Here is a 15,166-nt window from a genome sequence, read left to right as displayed (position 1 = left end):
CTAAAAGTAGATCAACTTGATGTGGCCAATTCTCTTTTTAATTTATGGAAATGGAAATAAACTAGTAATTTCACGACATGTGGTACCACTCCCCATCGCTGCAATTGTTGAGAATGGATTGGTGCTTTTACCCTAATTGCTGTCTGGGGATACCATGAGTGGGTCAATCATAGTGCATATACTGCCATCTATTGATGTAAAGTGGTACTGCAGAAAATGGCAGCAAGGCTATATTACAAGTTTAGGTTGTAGAAGGACACCTAGTGGTACTGTAAGTGATAGCAGAGAAAGCTGTTACTGTCCCCAACTTAAAACTGCGTGAGAAGATTCAAAGATTCAGACGACATGTGTCAAAAGTGCGTTTATTAAAAGAAACAAGGCACTGTAAAAATGACACTGTAAACACTCCCGGTTCATTGCTGGGAACATCGCATGACACTAGTCACTAAATCAGATAAGTACCTCTATGCTTTTGGTCAGCGTAGAAAACTAAAGAAGGATGTAGTCATTAGTGTCTCTTCAGGGTTGGGTGTAGCGCAAGTAGTTCTTCCCAGAAGGCATCTCTTTAGTGGTCACACCGTTGGGGAAGAGAGCAGCAGCTTCCGCATCAGAGAGCGAAGGAATGACCATGACTTTGTCACCGACCTGAAAGAGACGACAGCAAGGAAGTGCGTTTTAAGAGCAGGGTCTAGTCTTGATTACAGTCTTCGAGGAAGCCCTTGCTGTAATGATGATTATGCAGCAGCCACATATGGCTCCTGTGTCATGTGGCTTTTGGTCATTTACTGCAGTGTTCTCACTAAAAATGAGGTCACATATACACTTGAATTGTTTGACAGTTGTATCTAAGGAGGTTGAATACACGTGTAACTTTGTTAAATACATTTAATGTATGGTTTCTGTGGATCATCACTGATCTGTATCTAAGACTAAATGTTTCTCCAGTTCTGTGGAGGGAAGCAGGAAGCTGGAACTATTGAAAGTTTGATCTGACTGAGGTCTATACAGTATCAGACCACAACCAAATTATTGGAGCTGACATGTGTGGAGTTTTGTGTGAAGAAAAGTGCATGAATAATGAGGAGGAGGCGAAGGAGGATGAGGAGGAGGAGAGGTAGGAGTAACTGCAGGAACTTAAAAAGGAATAGAAAACATTTAGGGAATTACTCATTTGCTTTGTGGCCGAGATTTAGATAAAGATTGATACAGCTCTCATATCGACATGCCAAATATTAAGTTGGAGCAAGGAGACGGTTAGCTTATCTTAGCTCCAGGTCAAGAAACACACAGTTTGACCGTTTACCTTCCAGTTGGCAGGTGTGGCAACCTTCTTCTGTGCAGTGAGCTGCAGAGAGTCGATAACTCGGAGCAACTCATCAAAGTTCCTTCCTGTGGTGGCGGGGTAGAGGATGGACAGCTTCAGCTTCTTGTCAGGGCCAATCACAAAGACCTGAAGTGGGTTAAAATGTCACAGGCTCAATATAAACACCCAGAATATGCTTCTTTTTGTACAGATGGCAACAAAAACATGTGCAAAACATGTAATTCAATCCATATCTTAAGCTGTTGCAAACACTATGTTTATTGCCTGCGTAAGACATGGCCAATCAACAGCCTGCCCTGCAAAAAGCCATCATTTTGCTCTGATTTGATTGGCTCACAGCTGAATGATGGCTTGATCAACTGCAACGCATTTTAACAATAAAAAGCTAAACCTTTCAGACAAATAATGTCAGGGCAGGACAGGTTTTCTGTCACTGGTTTCTTACACAGCGAGCGGTGAGGGGCAGCCCATCCTTGTCTCTCTCGTCGGGGTCCAGCATGCCCAGCTGGACTGACAGCTCTCTCTTGTCATCAGCGATGATGGGGAATGGCAGGGAGCTTTCAGCTTTACTGCTAAATGCCATCACATCCTATACAGAGGGAGAGACACATTCAGCCTTTACACCTTTGTTAATGTGTGACATCCTCATCCTAAATTAATAATTATCTCCATCACCGCAGCACAGGTTGGATAAGTGACCAGAGGCCCGTAATCTTTAACTCAGACACTATGATTGTAGTGCCTATACTGTTGCGTCACAGATGTTAATATTTATCTGGGAGGCCTAGTAGAGAAAGTAATTTGTTTAAAAAACATGTAGGTTTCTATTTGTTTGGCAGGGGAGCAGGTGGTGATACTGTTGTAGAATCAAAACGCAACGTTCATCCAACCTGACATTTGTCCAGTGAGCATTACCTCTTCATCAATCACTGGCCTTTCTGAGGTGTTGTTATTGTGTGGCAACCCACTTCAATAATGTCCGTGTGAAGGGTAGGGATTCACACATGAGTATTTTACACTTCCGTTTCATTAAACCACATGGGAGCAATGCACAATTACAATGCTATTCATGTAAGAAGTTATAAACGTAATTCATTTAAGGAAATTAAGTTCAAATAAATTAGATTGAATTAAAACCGATATAAGGTATTCAATTTAAATACAAAATAATAAGATTAAATTATACTAAATATGGTTAGAGTTTATTAAATTAAAATATTTTATTAAAATATAAATCATATACAATATAAAAACAATTAAATTCAACAAAACATCTAATTAAACATGAACTTAAAAAAGGAACCATATGTAATATATTTACAGTATTAAATCATTCAAATTGCCATAATATTTCATCAGAGATTAAGGAAACATGCTAAATTTAAATACTTCAGCTAAGGTTAACCTTAATTAATTCATCATGGCTATGTTGTAATTTCAACATTCGAGGACTTGCATTCAAATATTATAGAGTACTCAAGTATTTGACACACAGACGATGAAGTGATCCCAACTAGTGCTGGCTAAAGCCGTCTCACACACACACACAAACACACACGTCGAACTTTGAGCAGCAAGTAGTGAGTTATGACATGCGTGTCAATGTTTCTAGAATCATCTTCACACCTCATTTCTAACAAGCAGTGTCATAAGTCACTGCTGGCTGAGACAGTAAGCCAAATGCAAACGTGTGACCATTACCTCCCATAGTAGCCTCTCTTATACACCACAATTTAAATGTGTGCATAATCCTGTACCTTGCTCCAGTTGTGGTGATCCTGAACACTGTCAATGGACAAGGCAATCATCTTCACACCTCGTTTCTTGAATTGATCGCTGATGTTAGCAGCACAGGCGAGCTCAGTGGTGCAGACAGGAGTGAAGTCCTTTGGGTGGGAGAACAGGATACCCCATCTACAGAGGAAAACACACAAAGCAATGAGGTCTGTTTTCTACACATCATTGTCTGCCTGACGAACCTCAATGTGAAAAACTGACACCTGTCATTGTCATCCAACACTCACCTGACCTTGCATAATGCAAAGTATGTGGAAGTAAGTTTATGTACCAGCCATGTTACGTATTTCTAGACATAAGTTCAAGTGATCAGGCTAAATAAAGTAGACCAATATTTGCTTCCATGTCCCTGAGTGTTTAATGCACATTACATAACTTATACATTATTATGTTTTATGTGTGTTCTGTATTTGTGTCTGTTGTGGTTGTGTATTTATGTCTTGATGATTACCACTAGGAACACAGAGCCTGCATTTCAGAAGAGGCAAAAAGGCTGATGGGAGTAAGAGCACAAGCAGAATACTAAGAAATGGCTATAAAAAGAGAAAGACCGAAAACATTAAGTCTCAGCAGAGGACATTCCAGCCACAGATTGAAACAACAGGTGTCTGTGAATCTAGCAGACTCAAGCTCAAAATATTAAATCCAGCTGCGTACTCGAGGGTAAGAACGACGCATGTTTTAAACAGATATTTCATGAGTTTTCCACCTCATATCATTGATCTGGTTTTACTTTTCAATGTGATGCATTGTGCCATCACATGAGGTAGAAGCAGCAGTAAAGTGCTGCTCCACACAGGCATTGTGATCACAAGATGTTAGGCTGACCGGAAGCCTTATTAGATCTGTTGAAGCAGAACAAACCCTGGATACTGAGCGTGTCTAAGAGGAATGCGTCAGAAGATGTAAAAACTGTTTTACAGCAAAAACATGACCTTTACATTTCTATTAAAGAACGCAGAAGTGACACTTCTGCTAAATGTATTTTTACTAAATAGGCTTCAAAAGGTGCCTATAACAAGCATATTGTTGTCGTTGGGATGCTTTCCACTGGCAGAAACAAACTCAACCACCCACTGCTGAAAAACACAATAGATCTTAAAACCTAGGACACATTTTCAACAAATGGTGGCCTCTCATAGTACGACATCTATTCCCACGGGAAACAAAGAAGTTATTATGCAGTTACTGTAACTGGGTTGTTTCCTTATACTGATACGTGTGTAGTTGCAACATGTATTGTCCTATTAGGGAAATTAGGGCTAGTTACTAGTTACACTGTTGAAAATCTGCTCAACCACTGTGTGCACCACTGTCAGGATAAGGAACTTACGGGGGAGAAAAAAATCCTTTAAAATGATCAAAAGTGAATAAAATACGCACTGTCAATCAAGTATAATTAGATCATTCTGAAGAGCTTTTGGAAATTGTTCACATTGTCCAACCGACAAGATTGGAACAGGTAAATCAAGTTGTTGGAGCATCAACCCAGGCTGCATGCGAGTTTGGTTGTAATGCATGCAATAGTATCTATTTCTCCTTGCAAAAAAACAGCAGAGCCTAAAAGGTCTGGAGAACCAAAAGGTTATACAAGCACGGGGGCACAAATCCAAGTTCACACAAATGCTCACAATACAGGCCTTGTCCTGACTGTGCTTTCAGGCAACTAATGAATTGGCTGCCATTGCTCTCTTTTGAGCCTGCTGCTGGGACAGTTGAATATTGCTCCAAGTCATTCAAAACACAGAAATAAAGTGTGTATTTTATCACATTTAAAAAGGTATATTATCATTTTCTAATCCGACAGTCATGCTTGTGTAACCCCATCTATGACAGCCTGCCAGCGGGTGTCGCGTGACAGTCACAGAGGGATCACGCTCAAGTGATCTCTAGACTGGCGTCTCTGTAAAAGTCATGCACCTTAGCTTTTACATTCAGAATGAATCTTTACTCTGCACACAACCAGCTCCCATGGCTAAATCAAAATTAAAAACTTCGAATTAAAAAAACATTACAACAGAAAGGCTGTAGTAGGCTACAGGAAGCATGCGCACTCACGAGCTGCCCAGGAAATCGTGAAATTTGATCCTGCCGATTGTGGTGTCGGCCTCAAAGTTAGGGAACTCGTCTCCCAGCAGAAGTCCAGGCATGGTCGGCTCTTCTCTGCAGCTCAGACACGACTGAAAGGACGAGAGTCTACCTGCCTGAATGGCCTGTAGTGATCAGCAGCAGCGCCTCATGAATTAACCCGGATAGGGGCGGGATTAACTTCTGTTACGTATATCCTCGACCAATCAGAGAGAGAGAGAGAGACGTAACGATTATCTTTTTATTTCAATTGTTAAATTTACATTTATAAACATCAATGACGACAATAAACATATCTTAATATACAAGACCCATTAAATAAGACAGATAACTTAAATTATATAAAATAATAATATATTAGCATAAATAATAGAGAGTAGAACATAAATAATAATAAATATTATTATTATTAGTAGTAGTAGTAGTAGTAGTAGTAGTAGTAGTAGTAGTAGTAATAATAATAATAATTCTGCACTCTTCCATAGTTGCTCTAGGAGTTTTCAGTTCTTCATAAACTCTGAGGAGAGACTTTGCATGTTTTCTCTTTGATTTGTTTTAAAGCACTGAGATGATTGTACACAAGGTCCCTTCTAAAAAATAAAAATAAATTGAAATGGGAGCTAATTTCTCTACATTTGGATGCATTGATGAAACATTTAACCAGGTGTAGGCTCAGGCTGTTCAATAATAAGTCACTTTTAATGTCCTTCATGTTAATATCAAATACATTATATTCTCTTGTGAGAGGAGCAATTAGTGAATTTTGGTCGACAGCCAGTCCTGAAAATCCTCCCAGAATGCCGTTGGGTATATGGAAAACCAGATGATCTGTTTAAATTTAAGTATCACAAAATGTGCAGTTATTGTGATTAATATTATCCCATGATGTCCTAGCAGTTCATGGATGGATAAATATTATTCAGAATTTTGGGCTTACAGAATAAGTAATATAGTTAGATCTCAATTTCTTAATATCTGATTCTGAATATAGTTGGATGATCGAGTTTGTATTTGATCATATGGAGCAGAGAACAGGGTTGGTCATCACACATTTTACTTTCATTTGAATTCCTAATAGATTCCCTTTCGATGTGTAATGGAAGCCTAAAGTGTGACCTTACTCTCCTTAAGCTTATTCTGTTCAAAAGATATGGACTGTCAAAGACGTCCTACCCAGGCTCAGGCTTCGTACATGGGCCACACATTCTACCAGTGAAAGCTATCTGGGGTCCCCAAAAAGTTTATTTTAATTGAAATGCAACAACCTAACAAATATCCTGCATCGAGAGTTCATAAACAGGAAATTCCCAATAATTTCAAGTACATTTTTTAATCCTTATTTAATAATACTCAAGTCATCCTTATGGCAGTCACTCACTATCAGTCACATTGTGACAGCAAACCCCAAGAGATGTGAGAAGCATCCCCAACTGGGATTTTTCTTTGTTAGCGAATGAAGCTAACAACTATATGTTGTAGCCTAGCCAAGACAAAAGCGTATTTAAACTATAGCTCACCCTTTATACTATTTAAGGGTAGTAGTTGTTTTATTATAAACCATTTGTGTTAAAGCTAGAAGAGAAACACAGAAGACCGAAAAATTAACATTTTGACATGAAAACAACAAAAAGAGCTCTGAACCCAAATCTGAACATTTCAGTACGAATTATTTTTAACAGTGCCCTCTCGGAGCAAGGTCTAATGACTGTGACATTAGTGACTGTTAGAGTTTTCACAGCTGGAAAATCATGATCATTAAATTGAAGCACAGGTAGGCTTAAATCTATCTCACACGACTGTTTTCTATATCGTGAGAATATTATGCAGAATATTCCCACACAGATGCGGAAACATCCATGTTCAAGCAGCACTAAATACAATCATTTATGGAAAATGCAACAATCCCTATAGGTCATGGACACATCTACAAAGTGGAGGTAACAATGCGTGGAAAGATTGATTGTCTCACTGGCATGGTCATGAATTTGACAGACTTGAAGAGGTGCATTGAGGAAGTCCACAGAAACATAAAAACCTGGATCAGGACGTCACATACTTTGCAAATGTTGTCAGCACAACTGAAAACCTGATTGTTTATATCTGGTACAATATGGTGAAGGTTCAGCCAACCAACCTGCTCTACGTGTTTAGGATTAAGACCACGCCCATCCTCACATGTTGCCTTCATTTTGATCTCAAAAACAAATGTGTAAAGTTTCTTGAATACATCTGACACACTTGTGATGCTATTGGGTGGCAAAGTCTGACAGATAGACATAAACAACTGGCAAAGTACTGCTTCTGTGGTTGTTCCCACTGCAGTAGGGGTGTCATTATCCTACTTACAAGTACTACCTGTGTATCCAAGCCTGATATATCTTAGTCTTCTGTAATATAGCTCTATTGTTGTCCGATAACTATCATGAACATGGGTAGTTATTTTGAGTCCACCACACATAGGCCACACTGTTGGCTGCACTTCCGCTGTTGTAAATAGTCCCGAAACAAATGCATTATTTACTCCTGTTTGTTTAATGTTTGCTCAAATCTACAGTGCCTGAAGTTACTGAACCTTGATTTTTTTTTTTTAACTAAATATTATTGATTGTTTTTTTTGTGATTTAGGCTACATCTTCAGGTAGAATAAACGGGGCTTAATGAAAAATCAGTAGCTTAAGTATTCAGAGAGTTGGTATTTTCAAGGATTTTCTGACAGTAAGAAAAACATGTAATAACTCAATCAAAAACATGATTACAACATCAATCAAATAGATCTTTCCACAAAAGGCACAATCTAGGAATTAAGAGGTAATTACAGAAAACGTCAAAGAGTAAAGGTCTCCAACTTTCTTGTGCTCTATTTTAGGGCGAATTCAGTGCGCAACTAAAGCCTACTATACTGTAGCAACACAAGACTCAGAATGGATCTAGAAAACTCAATTTCCCAGGTATCTTTGCGTCAACAAAGATGGCGATTCGGCTCAGCGTTACAGGACGTGCTATGAATTGTGAACCGTACAACAGATGAAATAAAGGAGCGACAAACCGCACAGCACTGCAGACAATCTACCACTGCGGGTCAACTACATCACACCTAACTGTACGTCGGTAGATCAACAGATACAATGCCTTCTCCTAAAGCTAAAAACCCCGTCCGAAGCGGCGGAAGCCCGGTGCTCGGCAGCTCCAACGGCCGCTACGAGTTCATGTCGCTGACGAAGCCGTTGAACCGGTCCTCGCCGCCGCACCTCCACCAGCGGCAGGGCTCTGACCCGACCACCGCCCGCCTCCGAGCCTCGGAGAGCCCCACTCGGCGCCGGGGCTCAAGCTCCTCCACGGGCTCGGGCAGCGGCCAGGGGCTGTCAGAGGAGGACGGTATACGGCTAAACCCTTCCTTCATCCGCGTAGCACTCAGCTCCCTTCTCGCAATCGACCTGTGGATGTCCAAGCGGCTGGGGGTGTGTGCCTGTGAAGACTCTTCCTGGGGCAGTGTGCGCCCGCTAATGAAACTGATAGAGATATCTGGACATGGCATCCCCTGGCTGGCTGGTACCGCCTACTGTCTGTACAAGAGTGACAGTGCTACAGGACAAGAAGTCATGCTCAACCTTTTCATGGGTAAAACACTTTTTATGTTCCTCCATGTGTTGTCAATCTGTGTATCTCCACCAGGAGGGAATGAACACACATACATATTTACTTTACCTATGATAGACGTGTTTCTTCATACCACTAAACTTGGCTGATGTGCAGTATTTGTGTCACTTTGCATCCCGCAGCTCCTCCCTCCTCCCTCCCATCTTCTATTAGCACTAACAGGTGATCCCACCTCCCATGACTATTGTTCTTATTAATTGTCTGACCCATTTTATCTTTCCTCCATCAGCTCTGGAAGGTTCTCACATGTATATGGCATCTGTTGTTCATTCTGGCCTTAACCCACCTCTGTTTGTGCAGCTTTCCTGAGTCACACATGAGAGAAATGTATGCAATGATGAAGTCATGAGGTCAGTTTAAAGATTTGGAGAAAAGCAAGTTGTGAATTGCAATGCAGGTCCATCAGAATTAAAACGCATAACACAACTCTTCTCCAGCACACCTTGCCTGTGTTTACCAAATGTTTTTCCTCTGTCTTGTCTTAAAGCATAGTGGGCTGAAGATGAGTTATAAGACAGGTTTTGAACATGTGATGGACTTGTATTGAAGCTCATGCTGGTATGCAATTAATCCCAGACATAGCAACGGTGTGTTTTTGGACTGGAGATTGATTTATAAACAGTAATGCAGCTTTTACTTGGATTAACTGCCAGGAAAAACCTTCCTGGATGAGATGTTTTGTCTCCCTCGCTGTTTTCAGAGGTCTGGTTGTTTTGCCCACTAGCACTAGCCCACAATGGCAGTTTAGCCTTAGATGAACTTTTGTCCTAGTTTCTTCCTGTGTAGGGAATGAATGTTTTTATGTCAGGTGTGGGATAATAGAACTTCAACAGTAATTATGAGGCAGGTACAGACAAGTCTGTCTGTTTGTCTATCTTCCGCCTTGCACACACAGCTCTTCAAAATTCACACATGACCTCACCTTCCATGACCCATTGTATCTTTCCTCCATTAGTGCTGGCAGGTTCTCACTTGTAGATGATATTTGTTGTTCATTCTGCTCACCTCTGCTGCTCCTCCTTCAGTTATATCAACATGTTGCATCGCCTTTTTGTATTTACCTGATTTGAACCTTTTGAGTTTCTTTTTTGTTCCTGTGTGTGTGTGTGTGTGTGTGTGGGTGTGTGTGTGTGGGTGGGTGGGTGATTGGATGTTTATCTTTTGATGTGGGGCACTGAAGTCACAGATGAATCAATACTTCTGAAAGCAGGCAGTCTCCTACATAGCGTGCATGTTGCTTATGTAAGAGAAGAAAAACACTTGCCACACCTGTCTGTGGTGTGTCATGATGTGTTGACCGCTGGAATGCGTGGTAGTATTAGTACTGAAACTGTAAGGTGATTAATCAATTAGTCGTTGACATCAATTCTGATAGTTGATTAATATTTCAAGTCATTTATTAAACAAACAGTCACTGGTATCTGCATCTCAAATGTGAGGCTTTTACTGCTTTTCTGCATTTTATGTCATTCTTAATTGAATATATTTGAGAGTGAGACTGTTGTTTGGACAAAACAATTCATTTGAAGATGCATCCTTGGGCTCTAGAAAATTCACTATTTGTTGACCTTTTTATATTTTATACTGTAGAAGTTCACACATTCAGAAATATCGGACTGAAATATAGACAAAGCATTTTGTTGCTTATTTAATTAAATCCTGATTGTATTGTATAATTAACCTTATGTTCCACATCAGCTGCTTTTTTTATGGCTGCTAATAAATTGCTGCAACAAATGCTGCATTTTAAGAGGCCTTGAATGATGGTATTATTGCCCATGTAGAATAGGAGCTTTTCTGGGGGGGGGGGGGGGGATCTCACCTCGCTGTTTGCTGATACAGCTGCCGTTGGGAGGAATGGTCCAAGGGTACATTGAATGTTAATAGTATTGGATAAATAATTAGTTTTGCCACCAAACGTCCTTCAGTGGTCATTTAATATTTACCGGTCAACCTTCTGAATGCCAGATGTTAGTGACGGCCTCTGATCCTTTGCATAGACAGGTTGTATCTGCATTAAGATGGTCTGCTCACCACCAGAAGGCAGATTTTAAGAGTTATTAAATGGTATGATTGTGCATGTACATTTAGGTAAGAATTAAGAAAGAAAATACTGCCTTTAATTATAAAACACAGTTTTTAACAACAGCAGCTATTTGACCATTGAGTAGTTATCAGTTATCAACAAGGAAATAAATGTACTCTTGCATATTCCTTTAGCTGAAATCCTTTCATTGGACTCCCAGCAGCATTTGGCTCAGTGCCACCTGACGGTTGCATTAATGTTTCAGCACTGCAGTCCTGGAGAACACAACACAAGAAAATCTTTTCATCTAAGTCCACTATGCCAAGTCAAAGGCAGCCTTTTTAAATATAAGCTGCTGTTTTCCTTCACCACAAAGCACTTGTTATAGCCTGGTTATATTTGTTTATATCATCCCAGTGAAAGACACCAAGCTTTTAGGTGACATACTTTCCAAAAACATCCATGTTTCCTTGGATACAAACATACCCACTGTTATTGCGGTTACAGAATATCCTCTCTTTATGGGTCTAGATATTTAATTCAAGTGTCTTATATCTGTTTGCCAGAAGCTTTTGTGTTAATGTGATTACATTGCTGTTTCTTCATACACTATAACACGTCTTCCCTTCATCCCCTGCAGGCCTGCTGTTGGACCTGGTCCTGGTTGGCATAGTTAAGGCAGTGGTGCGTCGGCGTCGGCCAACACATAACCGCATGGACATGTTCGCCACCTTTTCCGTGGACCGCTACTCCTTCCCTTCAGGCCATGCCACGCGTGCCGCCATGTGTGGGCGGTTCCTGTTGGCTCACCTCGTGCTGGCTGCCCCTCTGAGGGTCCTCGTCCTGCTGTGGGCCGCCCTGGTGGGGTTGAGCCGAGTGCTGTTGGGCAGGCACAATGTGACTGACGTGATGTTTGGGTTCTGGATGGGCTATTGCCAGTATAACCTTGTAGAGATGTTGTGGCTCTCACCTCAAACCCTGCAAGGGCTGCTGGGACAGTTAGCTTAATATTAAGGATTAAAGGAGAAGGAGGAGACAGAGGAGGAGACAGAGGAGGAGGAGACAGAGGAGGAGACAGAGGAGGAGGAGACAGAGGAGGAGACATGGTGGTTTGAATCTTGATTGTCAGAGCACCTGCACACCTTTTTTTGTCTTTTTTTAGACTGATGTATAAGAGAAATGGTCTTGACTAGAGAAGAGAGTGCTATCAAACACACCTTTGACACTTCAGAAGCCCACTGTCAGCTCTCACTTTAAAGTGGCAAAGCCTGTAATAAATAGTACAGGACTTTTAATCAGGACAGACCAGTAGAAACAGATGTATCCAAGTTGCCTCCTGAAGCCCCCCCACTCCCCCTACTGGCCTGATTCACTTCAATTTTGTAAACTGCAAGCATGCTTTAGTTGCTAAGGGAGTGTTCATTTCAAAGGCTGAGCTTTGCACTTGATGATCTGCTTCAGATGAACTCCTATAATGGTACACCACAGAGAAGAAGTTAAAAAAAAAAAATTAATGTGAATCTTTGTTTCTGGAAAAAGAATGATAATAGCCTTTTTTTATTAACCAATTTGTATTTAATTATTGCAGAAGCAAAGAGCAATAAGCAGTAAAAAATATATACTGTAATGTAAATGATAAATCAGTGGGAATGTATCCTACGCTAATCTACTAACAAACCCTGTATAGGAGCAACTGCAGTTTTCCAACTGCTCACAAACTGCCATTTAAAAGCTATTTGAGGCCAGAGAGAAGAGGAGCACCTTGCCCGTCTGCCCTCACCTGCTCTCTTTCTTTAGGACCCTTTAGGACTCTTTCTAAGAAGGCTAACGCTGATCTTGCTATTAGCCATATGATTTCCCCACTCAGCAGTTTATGCTCCTGTTCAGCTGCAGCCTGTACATTCTCCCCACTTCACTTTATTTGACATCTGAGAGGATTAAACGTTACACCCTAACCCTTATCAACTTTAATCTCACCAATTTACTTTACTCATTGACTCATTCTAATTTCTTTTACAGTATCGCTGTGTCATAACTATCTATACTATATCACGTATTGCTGATTACTAATCAGCTCTGATAGATCACATACACAGAACCTTATTATTACCCGGTGTTACACATTAACATTAATGACTTGCAGAATGTTTTTTTTATCATGGAGTATTTATTAATATCAGATATAATATGTGCTTTAGCTTTTTTTTTTAACACCAAATTACAATATTTTTTATCAAACTCTTTAAATATTACAATGTTTCCCCTTTAACAGGGAAAATAAAATGTTATGGACAAAAATGTCACCATTTTTTAACACATATTTGTGTGTGGGAACCCTCTTCTCTAGACACTGACCGTTTCAAATGGTGTACTGAGGATGAAGACTGACATTCTGTACAATACATTTGACAGTAATTCAAAAACTCAAAATGTATTCAAGTTTATAGCCATCAAGTGATCCCAGGTTCTGCCTCTGAGGTTGGGGTAGCTAAGGTCATGTATGTTAGAGTGGATGAATGGCACTTTAAAATAATTCCCTGTGGGTCCATTCAGGTGATAGTTTTCACCTGAAATGAGAGCTTGCTAGAATTCTGCACTGTGAAATCGCTACTAAAGACACCGTCTTTGCAAACACTGTAATGATTCTAGTCTATCTAGAATAGACTACATTTATTCATAAAGTTAGACATTATGTGTAACTACGCACGTCACTTTTCAGCAGCGGCGTGGCAGCAGCAGCAGCACATAGTTTTATATTGGCAACCAGTTTGGATAAGTGAGGATGTGTGCTGCCAAGGTTCATAGACCAGACAAATGCAGTTTGAAGGCTACGTTTTGTAACCTATTACATGATTGGAATGAATGAATACAGGGTGCCTTGCCACGGCACATTTCAATGTCAGGTCCATGCTGTCATATCTAAGCTTTTTGAAAATGTGTGTGAGTGTAAAGAAAACTTTGGGTAGATCTTTAGTCACATGTTTTCATAATGTTTAAAATGTTCCATTGAGTCGTAAAGATTCACAAAGTCAATAATCTATAGAGGGATTAACAGCCAGGTGTTGGACTGTTGCAGATCTTCCCACTGTTCGTATTGGATGATGACGGGACCCTTTGACATACTGCACTTTGTATGTTAGGGATAAATCCTTACATTAACCTATTGACTTTGTCTGGTCCTGAGGGCGTCTGTTGTTGTGCACTGTGTCTTAGAATATCGACACGCTGACCCTCTGAAAGCCGATTTTGAATCACATTAATATTCAACTTTAAATGACGCGAGCAGTCGAGATGTTGTAACACAGATGAGTGTTTGACGTTAGCACTGTCACAGAAACTGTTGACCCGTAAAACGCAATCACTAAATGCACAAAGGTGTCCTGGGATGACTCCGGCCACTCTGCGAGCAGAAAGTAGAAAATGTAATGAGTTGTGTAACAGCTGGCTCTCTCTCACTCACTGTACACACACATCTTGGCACTGCCACCAGAAGAAGTGCACCCTCATTTCTGTGTCTTTTGGTCTGTTCTAATTTGTACATGGATTAGGACTATGATGAGATATGTGGACATATGATTTGTGTGTAAATGTATGATGTATGAACTATTGTTGAACCATTTTTATGAAGTGACTTAATTGAACAGCCTGCTCCCTGGTATACAGGTGCTCCATTATAGACTTGTATATAATTTATAGGCTCACATGATGTGCCCTCTCTGCAATAATTGACCAATGATCTTCCCAGTGCGGCAATAAGACGACCAGCGAGTGAGATGGTAGCTTTCATCCTCTTTACTTTGTATTATACCTTTTTTCACAAATCTAAATCTTTGTCACCAAATTATTTTTTAGGATTTATTTTTGCGTTTTACATGTTGATATTGCGGTGATGCAGAAACACCTTTATCACAATGAATACTGAAGAGATTTTCCACATTCCACATGTCATCCGTTTACTTAACATAAACAAAATCTATTTGTTTTTCCAGCTCGTCAGCAAATGTCACATCTGTTCTTGCACATAGTCAAATATGAAGCCTTTCTAATTTCTGTCTCTGCACTCAGTTTTGCCTGCTATATAATATAAATGATAGTGTGTTTAGACCTTAATCTTAATGTATATACATATGCCTGTATGGTCATGTGATGACATTGTGTTATGTTCAGTGGATTTTATTGTGCTGCTCATATTCCCCGAGCGGTTGTAATGTACTTGAATGATTTGAATGTAATGATTTTTAATTAAATGCGGAACAAATCTGAAACTGTCAATA

At 40.1% G+C, this 15,166-nt stretch overlaps 2 protein-coding genes across 2 annotated transcripts; one reads left to right on the top strand and one right to left on the bottom strand.

Moving 5' to 3' along the window:
* Positions 1-346: 346 nt before the first annotated feature.
* Positions 347-5,369, bottom strand: prdx6 (peroxiredoxin 6). Its single transcript, XM_029429059.1, has 5 exons — positions 5,180-5,369; positions 3,082-3,238; positions 1,770-1,913; positions 1,304-1,450; positions 347-645 (listed from the first exon to the last, which is right to left on the bottom strand). The coding sequence occupies exons 1-5, from the start codon at positions 5,269-5,271 to the stop codon at positions 520-522; spliced, it is 666 nt and encodes a 221-aa protein (XP_029284919.1). The 5' UTR covers positions 5,272-5,369; the 3' UTR covers positions 347-519.
* A 2,819-nt stretch (positions 5,370-8,188) lies between these two features.
* On the top strand, positions 8,189-15,157 carry plpp6 (phospholipid phosphatase 6). Its single transcript, XM_029429058.1, has 2 exons — positions 8,189-8,827; positions 11,533-15,157. The coding sequence occupies exons 1-2, from the start codon at positions 8,335-8,337 to the stop codon at positions 11,898-11,900; spliced, it is 861 nt and encodes a 286-aa protein (XP_029284918.1). The 5' UTR covers positions 8,189-8,334; the 3' UTR covers positions 11,901-15,157.
* Positions 15,158-15,166: the final 9 nt, after the last annotated feature.

The sequence above is a fragment of the Cottoperca gobio genome, chromosome 4, assembly GCF_900634415.1.
Source record: "Cottoperca gobio chromosome 4, fCotGob3.1, whole genome shotgun sequence".
NCBI lineage: Eukaryota > Metazoa > Chordata > Actinopteri > Perciformes > Bovichtidae > Cottoperca > Cottoperca gobio.
The sequence above is the reverse complement of the archived record's forward strand: the minus strand, read 5'-3'. Positions and strand labels throughout refer to the sequence as shown.